This window comes from Ranitomeya imitator, chromosome 3 (genome assembly GCF_032444005.1).
Source record: "Ranitomeya imitator isolate aRanImi1 chromosome 3, aRanImi1.pri, whole genome shotgun sequence".
Taxonomy (NCBI): domain Eukaryota; kingdom Metazoa; phylum Chordata; class Amphibia; order Anura; family Dendrobatidae; genus Ranitomeya; species Ranitomeya imitator.
Window position 1 is genome coordinate 555,892,218 of NC_091284.1, and position 13,697 is coordinate 555,905,914.

At 41.9% G+C, this 13,697-nt stretch overlaps 1 protein-coding gene across 4 annotated transcripts in view; it reads right to left on the reverse strand.

Annotated features, from left to right (window-relative positions):
• Window positions 1-13,697, reverse strand: part of ARHGEF7 (Rho guanine nucleotide exchange factor 7) — a 190,424-nt gene that overhangs the window by 93,643 nt on the left and 83,084 nt on the right. For all 4 annotated transcript variants that reach the window (XM_069757914.1, XM_069757917.1, XM_069757915.1 and 1 more), the window contains exon 3: window positions 2,700-2,784. In XM_069757914.1, coding sequence (XP_069614015.1) covers window positions 2,700-2,784 — 85 coding nt within the window. The remainder of the gene's footprint in view (window positions 1-2,699; window positions 2,785-13,697) is intronic.

Genomic DNA, 13,697 nt, shown 5'->3' on the forward strand with positions numbered 1-13,697 from the left:
GGCGAGAAGGCAGACAAGTAAATCCATCCTGCCCTTCTATACAAGCGATTATGTACGCAAGCAAATCCCATAAACAGCAACATAGCCTGAAGTATTTCTCTTCACATTTTGCAGCCCCACACTGGAGATACCAAGACAATGATATACATTTCTTGATACCCAAAATAGTCAGCGCCAATTCTATCATTACATTTATGAACAAGAGAACCACAGACATAACCAACACTTATTACAGCGCGCTACAAACAGCTTAATGGCGGAAGACAAAAAAGCTCTCACAACTTGCAGTTGTCTGGCCCTATCCTTAAACAACAACCACAAGACGGATTTCATCAACCAAGGTTACTGTGGACAATCCTGGAAACCAAAGTCTGGAAGGGTTACTGGAGCAGCGACCATAGGGAGAGAATGAAGTAATAGTCTCCCTACAGCCACTGGGACAGTACAGGAGCGGATACAGACCCGCTCGCTACACAGTAAGGGTAAGTTCACACAGGGTGCTTTTTTATGCTAAATTTCAGCTGCTTTTTACAATACCAGCAAAGCCTATGAGATTTCAGAAATCTCATGCACACACATTGGTTTTTGTGTGATCAGTACTTTGTGCTTTGCTGCGTTTTTTGGAAATAGAGCATGTCACTTCATTCAGCGTTTTTGCTGCGTTTTTTCACCCATTGACCTGAATGGGTGTTGAAAAAAAACACAGCAAAAACGCAGGTATCATTTGCTACGTTTTTGCTGCTGAAAATCCGAGGACATTAGCATGGACAAAGAGAAAAAAAAACGCAACAAAAAAACGCAACAAAAAACGAACCTAAACATGCGTTTTTGACGCAGCTTCTTTCCTTCCAAGATGATCAGGTTTTGCTGCAGAAAAAAAAAGCAGCAAAAACGTCCTGTGTGACCTTACCCTAACTGTGCTGTAGTCACTCCCCAGCACACTGACCGCTAATGATGGGAAAGAAGTGGCTGAAGGTAAAATAGAATTTAATTTTCTCCCTGTAACCAGCAAGTCAGCCTAACTAGATTTATAATACCACTATATCATATATATATACATGAGAGATTCTAGATAAGAAGAATCTGTATTGGATTGGTGGATATCCTCCAGAATCAGACTGAGGTGTCCCCTTCATTGCTCACCAGGAACAGCGCTGTACATTTTGTAGTGGCAGTGCGTGGTATTACAGCTCTATGCAACTCATTCTACAGAGAAGGACAGAGCTGATCTACCAGGAAAAGCCACTGCAAAATGTGCAGAGCTGTGCCAGGTAAACAAAGGGGCTGCCGGGGGGAAGTTAGGAGCAGGTTTGCCAACTGCACTTTTAATTTTTCCTGGACAGCCTTTAAATAAATCAGACATCTTTTAGGCACATTAGAAAACTATAAAAAATCTTTATGACAAGTAACATAGTAACATAGTTAGTAAGGCCGAAAAAAGACATTTGTCCATCCAGTTCAGCCTATATTCCATCATAATAAATCCCCACAAGTGACACTTGTCTGCAGCCCATAATTCTGACAAAGACATTAGATGCATTAAGTGTAAAATGATAATGACAGTCAAAATAATTCTTGTAAGTTTCTTCAGCTTCAAAAAAAAAAAAAAAAAAAAAAAGTCACAGACACCTTTTTTTTTGTTTGTTTTTTTGTTTTTACGAACAAGGCAAAAAAGTGCCCTATTGTTACAGTCAGTCTTGGGATTTCTGGATTGTTAGCAACTCTGGTTAAGAGTCAAATTCCCAAAAATCTGATACACAGAAGCAATCCATACAATATCAAAGTTTCAGGGAACCCTTCCGCTGAAAATTACAGATCTAAAGCTGCCAGCTAATTACAGAATATCCTGAAAAAAAGATTTGTATGCAATTTCCAAAAATCACTTTATCTGAGAAGCCACATATACTTGGAGCAGCATTTCTCGAGTGAAATCTACTACTGGTAAAAAAAATACAAGTGTTAAAGGGAACCTGTCACCCCCAAAATCGCAGGCGAGGTAAGCCCACTGGCATCAGGCGCTTATCTACAGCATTCTGTAATGCTGTAGATAAGCCCCTGATGTATCCTGAAAGATGAGAAAAAGAGGTTAGATTATTCTCACCCAGGGGCGGTTCCGCTGTTGGTCCGGGTCCGGCGTCTCCCATCTTCATAGGATGATGTCCTCTTCTTGTCTTCATGCTGCGGCTCCAGCGCAGGCGTACTTTGTGTGCCCTGTTGAGGGCAGAGCAAAGTACTGCAGTGCGCAGGCGCCGGAAAAGGTCAGAGAGGCCCGACGCCTGCGCACTACTTTGCTCTGCCCTCAACAGGGCACACAAAGTACGCCTGCGCTGGAGCCGCAGCGTGAAGACAAGAAGAGGACATCATCTGATGAAGATGGGAGGCGCCGGACCCGGACCAACAGCGGGACCGCCCCTGGGTGAGTATAATCTAATGTCTTTTTCTACTCTTTCAGGTTACATCGGGGGTTTATCTACAGCATTACAGAATGCTGTAGATAAGCCCCTGATGCCAGTGGGCTTACCTAACCCGCGATTTTGGGGGTGACAGGTTCCCCTTAAAGCATGAACAAAGTGTAATTTTAAGCCTACGGCAGTAATCATTATCAATCATAGACTTGTCAGGTGATCCATGCTTACTTTTAGGTCCAGGGCCAGACCTAAACATGGCAGCAGAAATCCCATCTAGCAGTAGGCACATACCTGCTGTGACTTTATTCAGGAGGACTAAAGAATTCAGCACCTTGTTGAAGTTCTGCCCTTGATATAGGTCATTGGCCTCAAAGGTCTGAAAAACAAAAACAAGTGAAATGGTGAAGACTGCCCCATGTAAGACACCGTGCTACTGTATCTCATTGAGGCTGCTGCCAGAAATGGTCAATCTCATACAGGACCCCTGACCAACTAACCCATCTTGTGATTTGCCTTTGCTAGACTATTGCAGAAGTGTAATGAAGTTTCAGCCACACAACTTGGATTAACCCTTTAAGGACCAGGAGTACTTTTTGTGTTTCCATTTTTCGCTCCCCTTCTTTCCAGAGCCATAACTTTTTTACTTTTCCATCAATATGGCCATGGGAGGGCTTTCTTTTTGCGGGAGGAGTTGTACTTTTGAACGACACCCTTGATTTTACCATATTGTGTACTGGAAAACGGGGAAAAAATTAAAAGTGCGGCGAAATTGCCAAAAAAAAAATCAGTGCAATCCCACATTTGTTTTTTGGATTTTTATTTTTTTTTTTTTTAAACATTCACCAAATGCTAAAATTGACCTGCCATTATGATTCTCCAGGTCATTGCAAGTTCGTAGATACCAAAACATGTCTAGGTTCTTTTTTTATTTACGGTAAGTGGTGAAAAAATTAAAGTTTGTAAAAAAACAAAAATGGTTAGATCAGCCGGCATGGGCTGGAAAAGGTACAGGCTCATCGCCGAAGCCTGCACCAAAAAGGGGGAGGCGTCCAATGTCAGATATATCAGTCATTAGACGATAAGGGGTTAAGGTCATTAAAATGAATCTCCTACTGCAATTGACCTATTAATATGGGCATACAAATCAGTTATAATGGAGAGGAGACAGTTTATCTTCCGGGCAGGATACGCCCCATAGCCTGGCAGAACTAATATAAAGAGATAAAAAAAATTTACTGAACAAGGCATCATCCAGGAGGCATACAGGTATGACTAGCTTCAGCTATATACAGTGCCTTGCGAAAGTATTCGGCCCCCTGGAACTTTTCATCCTTTTCCCACATATCATGCTTCAAACAAAGATACCAAATGTAAATTTTTGGTGAAGAATCAACAAGTGGAACACAATTGTGAAGTTGAATGAAATTTATTGGTTATTTTAAATTTTTGCAGAAATTCAAAAACTGAAAAGTGGGGCGTGCAATATTATTTGGCCTTTAACTTAATACTTTGTTGCTCCACCTTTTGCTGTGATTACAGCTGCAAGTCACTTGGGGTATGTCTCTGTCAGTTTTGTACATCGAGAGACTGAAATTCTTGCCCAGTCTTCCTCGGCAAACAGCTCGAGCTCAGTGAGGTTTGATGGAGATCATTTGTGAACAGCAGTTTTTTCTGCTTTTTCCACAGATTCTCGATTGGATTGAGGTCTGGACTTTGACTTGGCCATTCTAACACCTGGATATGTTTATTTGTGAACCATTCCATTGTAGATTTTGCTTTATGTTTGGGATCATTGTCTTGTTTGAAGAGAAATCTCTGTTCCAGGATCAGGTCTTTTGCAGACTCCAACAGGTTTTCTTCAAGAATGGTCCTGTATTTGGCTCCATCCATCTTCACATCAATTTTAACCATCTTCCCTGTCCCTGCTGAAGAAAAGCAGGCCCAAACCATGATGCTGCCACCACGTTTGACAGTGAGGATGGTGTTGTGTCTCCACAACAGTATCACGGACCTGCCTGTTGTGTTCATTGGTCTTCATGATGCTCTTTGTGCTTCAAACAGAACCCTGAGACTATCACAGAGCAGGTGCATTTATACGGATATTTGATTACACACAGGTGGATTATGTTCATCATCAATAGGCATTTAGGACAACATTGGATCATTCAGAGACCCACAATGAACTTCTGGAGTGAGTTTGCTGCACTGAAAGTAAAGGGGCCGAATAATATTGCACGCACCACTTTTCAGTTTTGGAATTTCCACAAAAATTTAAAATAACCAAAACATTTCATTCAGCCTCACAACTGTGTTCCACTTGTTGTTGATTCTTCACCAAAAATTTACATTTGGTATCTTTATATTTGAAGTATGATATGTGGGAAAAGGTTGAAAAGTTCCAGGGGGGCGAATACTTTCGCAAGGTACTGTACAACCTGTGTGTCCATAGCAATAGCTCAAAATGCTCAAATGGAGTGACACATTTCCTTTATACGTAATCCTTAAGTTGCATTTTAATATCCCCCCCCGAACTTGTTATATGCACATGTAGATCTTTCAAAGACAAGTCCAGCAATACCTTTACATGGCCAGTCCGTTCCTCACTTACTGAGAAATCAGTGTTTGAGTTGCTATGTAAATAAGGTTAAAGAACTATTGTAGATGTCAAGCCTCTGTCATTTCAACTCTATTACTTGCACAGCAATGCCTCCTTCTGCTTGAATGGCGACTCCTTTGCCTTAAGTCACACAGAATACAGGGTATCAGTTAAGCAGGAGGGGTCAGCAGTGGGTGAGGAATAGAGCTGGAGTGCCAGGGTTCACAACTTCAATATCAATTCAAACACAGATTTTCATTTACATAGTTTGGGGTGTGTAACCTACTGACAGATTTCCTTTAAAGGGACTGTCAATACAGACTGACTGTTCTAACCAAGTATAGGCGCTCGGTGCATAATGTGTGTGGCCGGAAATGTAAATACATCTTCCCACTTGCTTGTTTTCCATCTCCGCCCTTAATTGACTATCAAGCCAAAGCTGACAATCAAAGAAGAGGTGGTGGGTTTGGAGAAATAAGCAGGTGGGAAGGTTTATTTACATTTTTGGCTACGCAATGATGCGCCGAGAGTCCATTCAAGGAAAGTAGTTGCAAAACATCCAAATCTAGTAGAATTTTACTCACATCTGTCTCATTATCCGTGTTATCAGAGCACGACAATCATTTGCGACGAGAAATAGGAATATCACAGACAACACGTACCAGCCTAACATTTGAAGAAAGTGGATAACATCTAAACATCTCAACACATAAAAGAAGCTGTTGAACACTACAATTACATCATAGGAGAAATTTGTCAACACTGATTGAAGAGAAAAGTGGAGATTGTTTGCACAGCAACCAATACAAAAAATGTACAAAAATATGAGCGCAAGTGTCACCGAACCTTCATCATGAAAGATTTCATGAAAGACGCTGCTCTCCGAATCTTGTCCAACAATGAAATGAATAACAGGATATTCCAGCCCTTATTCTAGGCTTCCTTTCCATGCACAGTCATACAGAGATTAGTTAACTGGAAACAATATGATTGGAGGATACAACGTACCCCTGCAATGTGGAACCGGCCTGTCCAGCCCATGGAATAGAAGCACACTAAGAGGTAATCTATATTGTGTGGGCTTGTTCTTACATAGTGCGCTCATTTCCTCCATTACAAAATAAATTATATAGAAAAAAAAACAGCATCTAGCATCGTATTTGCATCACAGGAAGAGACCACAAATGGGACGTCAGCGATAAATGGAGTCACTACACAATAGCAGGAACAGTTAAAGAAGTAATTAGGAAGACTACAATCCTCAGGACAAGTCTGTAAGACCAACAATACCCTACAGAAAGGGCTATTGTGGCAGCAGGTTTAGGTTCAGGACCCACATCGATTTTTACCTGCAAAGAACCACATTAGTGCAGTAAGTGTCAACCTAGGTGTCGATCTGTTGTGTTAACGGGAACCAGTCACCAGGTTTTCCCAAGTATAAATTAAAGCCACCACACTTAACTGCTCCATTACTGCAGTCCAGCGACCTGTAACTAAGCCTCGTACTCCCCCTGCATATACCAAAAAATACCTTATATACTTTTGGAATATGACGTGGTCTGGTCCTTTTTCTTATCTCAACACCTCCTCAATCCCTGCAGCTACGGTTCTCCTGGCTTCATTGATGTGAATGGCGTGCCCTACATCATCTCTAGAATTAACTTGTATCTGAGCAGTTGAAATGCAAGCCTGCACGGGCAACTCTATCCTCTGCACAACTAATAGCATAGCAAACTTCTATAAATGGTGCCTGCGCCTTACAGGACTTAGAGCAAAGCACAGGTAGAAGATTCCCACTGATCAGTGGTTGAGGTAGGATGTGTTATCAGCATCAATCAAGCCAGGAGGACTACAGCTGCCTGAATTGTGGAAGCGCCAAGGAAAAAAAAAAAACCCATCAGACCATGCCATAAGCACAAAAGGAATTTTTGGTATATGCAGGGAAAGTTGGGAACTTCCATAAAGGTGGATGGACTGGGGTAATAGAGCAGTTAAATGTGATGCTTTAGTTTAAATTGGGTAAACCTGGTGACAGGTTCCCTCTAACCCCTTTCCAACATCGGTCATACATTTACGCCGATGTCGGACTCTATCCCTTTGATGTGGCCTCCGGCAGTGAGCCCACATTTTTCCCGGTAAATGTCAGCTGTTATTAATGGCTATTCACCCATTAAATGCCGATGACATTGACAGCGGCATTTAACATGCATTTCTGGCAATCGTGCCGGAAATCCTCCCCAGTCACCGATGGGTTGGCATGACAACCAGAGGTCGCCTGGAAACCTCTATGGTTGTCACTGCCAGATTACTATGAGCGCCACCCGGTAGTTGGCGCTAATAGCAAGTGGTCAATTCTGCCACATACATGTGATCTGAGCAACGCCTCTATGTAGCAGAGGCGATCGGGTTGTGGCAGCTTCTAATCTCCCATGGAGACTATTGAAGCATGCCAAAACTAAAAAAAAAAAAATGTTTTAAAAAAATATATATATAAAAAAAATAAGAGTTCAAATCACTCCCTTTTCTCCCCATTCAAAAAAAAAAAATCAAATATACACAAATTTGGTGTCGCCACGTTCAGAATCGCCCGATCAAAAAAAAAAAAGGATTACGCCGGAGTCACACTCAGCGTAGGGAAATACGGTCAGTATTTTACATGCATAATACGCATAAATTATCCCAAAACAGTGACCTGTATGTCATCCGTAGGCAGGGTGTGGCAGCGTATTTTACACATGTCATCCTCAGTATGTATTGTGTATGGCACCTATATATATAGCCTGAAAGCTTGAAAAAGGCTCAGTGTGAGCCGAAACGTCGCACAGAGATGTGGGTTGAATAAACGTCACATGTTTCACCTTCAAAAGGACTTGGAGTGCTGCCTTCTTTTGAGATATATATATATATGTATATATATATATATATATATATATATATATATATATATATATATATATATATATATATATATATATATATATATATATATATTATACATATTATACATAGACACACACACACATATATACATACATACACGCACACACCTATTCTATGTGTATATACAGGTCCTTCTCAAAAAATTAGCATATAGTGTTAAATTTCATTATTTACCATAATGTAATGATTACAATTAAACTTTCATATATTATAGATTCATTATCCACCAACTGAAATTTGTCAGGTCTTTTATTGTTTTAATACTGATGATTTTGGCATACAACTCCTGATAACCCAAAAAACCTGTCTCAATAAATTAGCATATCAAGAAAAGGTTCTCTAAACGACCTATTACCCTAATCTTCTGAATCAACTAATTAACTCTAAACACATGCAAAAGATACCTGAGGCTTTTATAAACTCCCTGCCTGGTTCATTACTCAAAACCCCCATCATGGGTAAGACTAGCGACCTGACAGATGTCAAGAAGGCCATCATTGACACCCTCAAGCAAGAGGGTAAGACCCAGAAAGAAATTTCTCAACAAATAGGCTGTTCCCAGAGTGCTGTATCAAGGCACCTCAATGGTAAGTCTGTTGGAAGGAAACAATGTGGCAGAAAACGCTGTACAACGAGAAGAGGAGACCGGACCCTGAGGAAGATTGTGGAGAAGGACCGATTCCAGACCTTGGGGAACCTGAGGAAGCAGTGGACTGAGTCTGGTGTGGAAACATCCAGAGCCACCGTGCACAGGCGTGTGCAGGAAATGGGCTACAGGTGCCGCATTCCCCAGGTAAAGCCACTTTTGAACCATAAACAGCGGCAGAGGCACCTGACCTGGGCTACAGAGAAGCAGCACTGGACTGTTGCTAAGTGGTCCCAAGTACTTTTTTCTGATGAAAGCAAATTTTGCATGTCATTCGGAAATCAAGGTGCCAGAGTCTGGAGGAAGACTGGGGAGAAGGAAATGCCAAAATGCCTGAAGTCCAGTGTCAAGTACCCACAGTCAGTGATGGTGTGGGGTGCCATGTCAGCTGCTGGTGTTGGTCCACTGTGTTTCATCAAGGGCAGGGTCAATGCAGCTAGCTATCAGGAGATTTTGGAGCACTTCATGCTTCCATCGGCTGAAATGCTTTATGGAGATGAAGATTTCATTTTTCAGCACGACCTGGCACCTGCTCACAGTGCCAAAACCACTGGTAAATGGTTTACTGACCATGGTATTACTGTGCTCAATTGGCCTGCCAACTCTCCTGACCTGAACCCCATAGAGAATTTGTGGGATATTGTGAAGAGAAAGTTGAGAGACGCAAGACCCAACACTCTGGATGAGCTTAAGGCCGCTATTGAAGCATCCTGGGCCTCCATAACATCTCAGCAGTGTCACAGGCTGATTGCCTCCATGCCACGCCGCATTGAAGCAGTCATTTCTGCCAAAGGATTCCCGACCAAGTATTGAGTGCATAACTGAACATTATTATTTGATGGTTTTTTTGTTTGTTATTAAAAAACACTTTTATTTGATTGGATGGGTGAAATATTCTAATTTATTGAGACAGGTTTTTTGGGTTATCAGGAGTTGTATGCCAAAATCATCAGTATTAAAACAATAAAAGACCTGACAAATTTCAGTTGGTGGATAATGAATCTATAATATATGAAAGTTTAATTGTAATCATTACATTATGGTAAATAATGAAATTTAACACTATATGCTAATTTTTTGAGAAGGACCTGTATGTGATTTATCTTTTCTAACCCGTCAGTTTGTTTTTCACATTAGCTGCATATGAAATGCCAGATGCGATACGTTTTCTGATTACATTCACAAAATGCTGCGATTATTTTCCAGCCCGATCGTGATCCAAACCAAGCTGGGAAAAAAAAAAAAGTAGATGAGCACACAATCATAGATTAACATTGGTCCTAATTCAATCCAATTTTTTAATCGGATTGAATTCGTCCAATTCCATCGCAAATGGGCATGAGCCCGTACACACACACACACATCTCAAAAGGAAACCTGACATTTCATCAGCCAAGTACAGTAAATTCACAGCCTGAATGATCAGAGTTGAATAGATAGAATAAATAGGAAGGTCAGTGAGATAATCAGTAGTTTTCTTTACTTTTTTCCCCTGATTTATTAGCTAAATAAAAATGGTGTGGGGTCCCTCTTATTTTTTAGCAACTAGGTGTGGGGAAGCAGCCAATATCCATGGATCTTCCTAGCCTATTAACAGCTCACAGACCTCTAAGGCTACTTTCACACTAGCGTCGGCCCGACGTACCAACACACGTTATGAAATAAATGAACAACGGGGGCAGCGGATGCAGTTTTTCAACGCAACCGCTGCCCCATTGTAATGTCCGGGAAGGAGGGGGCGGAGTTCCGGCCGCGCATGCACGGTCGGAAATGGCGGACACGTCGCACAAAAATAAGTTACATGGAACTTTTTTTGTGCCAACGGTCCGCCAAAACACGACGGATGCGATGTGTGGCTATAAGTCACAATACGTCGCTAATACAAGTCTATGGAGAAAAAACGCATCCTGCGGACAACTTTGCAGGATGTGTTTTTTCTCCAAAACGACGCATTGCGACAGCCGTCACACGACGCGAGTGTGAAAGTAGCCTTACTGGTTATTAAAAAGGAGAGCCCCGCAAAAAATGATGTGGGGTCTATTTATTTTTAATAATTAGCAAAACCTAAGCTAACAACTGAGGGCAGATATTAAATAGGTTATGAATGGGCCATGGATATTGGTCCCTTCCCAAACTAATAACACCAGCCCTCAGCCGCCCCAGAAATGGCGCATCCATTAGATGTGTCAATTCTGGGGCTTAGCCTCGGCAATCGGGGTATTGGCATTGCGGTTGATGTCAGCTGTGTAATGTCCGCACATCAAGCTCAGGGTTTAGTAATGGAGAGGCATTTTTCAGACACACCTAATACTAACCAGGTAGTCAAAAGAAAAACACACAGAAATAAGTCCTTTAATTGTAAAAGCACTCCCCAACAATTACCCTCTTTAACCCAAAAAACAAAAAATAATAATAAAAATAAAATAATCCAAAAGGGGTCCACCACAATACATAATATGGAGGTCCTATGACAATGCCCAATTCTGCTACATCTAGAGGCTGTGATGAGCGTTGACATCACTATTGTGACCGTTCATCATGGCTGCCGGAACAGAGTAGCATGAAACCCAGAAATAAGTTCTCACGCTGCGAGCGGTGATGTCAGTAAGGTTACCACAGTTCATCGGCTGTGAACTGCAGTAACCTTACTGACGTCACAGCAGCCGGGTTCACATACTCCTCTGTGTTCAGGCAGTCATGGTGAACGGTCACGATACCACACCATTATTATTTAGCTATTTAATAGGTTTAATAAGGCTAAATACCCTTTAGTGACACATAAAAGGCACTAAAGGGTACATGCTTATTATATGTAGGGGGCTTGTGACATTAAATATCTACAGGACATCTATACTATTTATTCTATGCATATAAGATTGCTTTATTAGTTTGTAAACTAGCTTTAAATGACAAAAGAATTACAGTATGGAAAAGAAGATGTTAAAAATGCATTGGGTACGCACGTCATACGGATGATACTTGAGAAAGATCGCATTGTGCTCGCGTGACACTTGTCCTACTTTTCTGGATCAACATCTGAGCGATTTTTTTTTTTTTATGCAGATGAGTGCGAGCCCGAATAGTAATAATATAGTAATATGAAACGAATAATGTGAAAAATTTAGATTAAAGGAGCAGCTGATTTATAGGAAAAACTTTTATATACCAGTGACTGTATGTGAACAAGAAGCTTTGCTTTGTATGCAGGAAAAGCTGCAGATACTTGGCTTAGGTACAGCATGACAACATATTTCATGGCAAGAGTTAAAAGAAAAGTAAAAATCCCATTATTATTCTTCATCATCACACCTATAAGTCCCTACATGAATGTCAACAATGTGGGGGGTATACACAAAGACATTTTGTATGAGGACTTAATAAAAATGCCTTGGTATGTAAGACCAAGAAGGCTGATTGCTAATTTAACTTCTTTCCACCCACTTCAGGGACCAATGAATAGTAATAGTGCCTGAGCAAACCTGGTCTCATTGGTACGTAAAAAGACGTCCTCTCTATTGACTTCCCATTATACCATTTTCCAGGGTCTTTTTTCAAGACTAACTTTACATGTTTTATGTACATCACATTATTAGCTGCTGTGCACTGTTATAGGGCTGTTTGCCCAGGACTGCCAATTTTGTCATTGCTGGAGCTGCCTATGATGCTAGTGGCAGTGGAGTTACTGAGACATACCAGGAACATACAAGAGTATAAGAATGCGTGATATGGAAAGAGGGGGCATCATACATTTAGTGACACAAAGGTTTGTGACAGACTGCAACCAAGGGCAAGTATTTCTCGAAATGTCAGCCTACCTGGGTGGATTTTTTGTTTGTTTGTTTGGGTGTTATTGGCTTACTCAGTTGTTATCTGGGTTTACTCCCAAAAAGTGGTCCCACCACGCTCGAAGTCAGGTAAAATCCTTACCAGAGATTTTTCTCCCATTAAAGTTGCAGAAGTTTGAAAATGTCCTTTGCGGTATGTAGTGTCCACTGGGGTATACCATGGATGGAAATGTCTGCTGTTTCATCTTTAACTAAACCCATTTATTCTTGCCATGGAAGACATCCCTAGCCTTAGGCCGGTTTCACACGTCAGTGGCTCCGGTACGTGAGGTGACAGTTTCCTCACGTACCGGAGACACTGACTCACGTAGACACATTGAAAGCAATGTGTCACTGCACATGTCAGCGTGTTTTCACGGACCGTGTGTCTGTGTGCAAAACACGGAGACATGTCAGTGTTCGTGGGAGCGCACGGATTACACGGACCCATTAAAGTCAACGGGTCTGTGTAAAACACGTAACGCACACGGACGCTGTCCGTGTGCAGTCCGTGTGCCGTGCAGGAGACAGCGCTACTGTAAGCGCTGTCCCCCCCACGTGGTGCTGAAGCGGCCATATTTTCTTTCCAGCAGCGTTCGCTGGAAAGAAGATATGAAAAATCCTTTTTTTTGTCCTCGCGTTTAAGAAAAAGATCCCTGTCGTTAATAGGGGTGGAGCCGCATATTCATTACTGTAATAAGCGGCCCCACGTGACCGCTCATACAGGAGAAGGTGTGGCGAGGACAGGACGCAGCGAGGGAGCCGGGTGAGTATTTTAGGAACAGCGGGGGGCGCACAGGAGGTGGGAGGGGGGTGGCGACAGGGATCTTTATTTTAAACACGAGGACAAAAAAAAAATAAAAGGATTTTTCATATCTTCTTTCCAGCGAACGCTGCTGGAGAGAAGATATGAATGGCCGCTTCAGCACCAGATGCAGGGAACAGCGCTTATCTCTAGCGCTGTCTCCTGCACGCTCCGTGTGGTACCCAGGCGGCACACGTGTGCCACACTGATGTACCACGGGAGCACACAGACACGGATAATTCCGGTACAGATTTTTCCGGTACCGGAATTATCTGGACGTGTGAGACTGGCCTAATGCAGACACTTCATCATGCCACACCGTACAGGGGCCCATTCACATTGGGAATGCAAATCCCTTCTCTGCATATCCAGAGTTGGAAAACACCGTGGGTGATGGAGAAAATGCCATCCACATGAATCAAGTTAAGATAGGTTAGGTTTGGATAACCAGGTTAGATAGATCCAAATATAGTATATG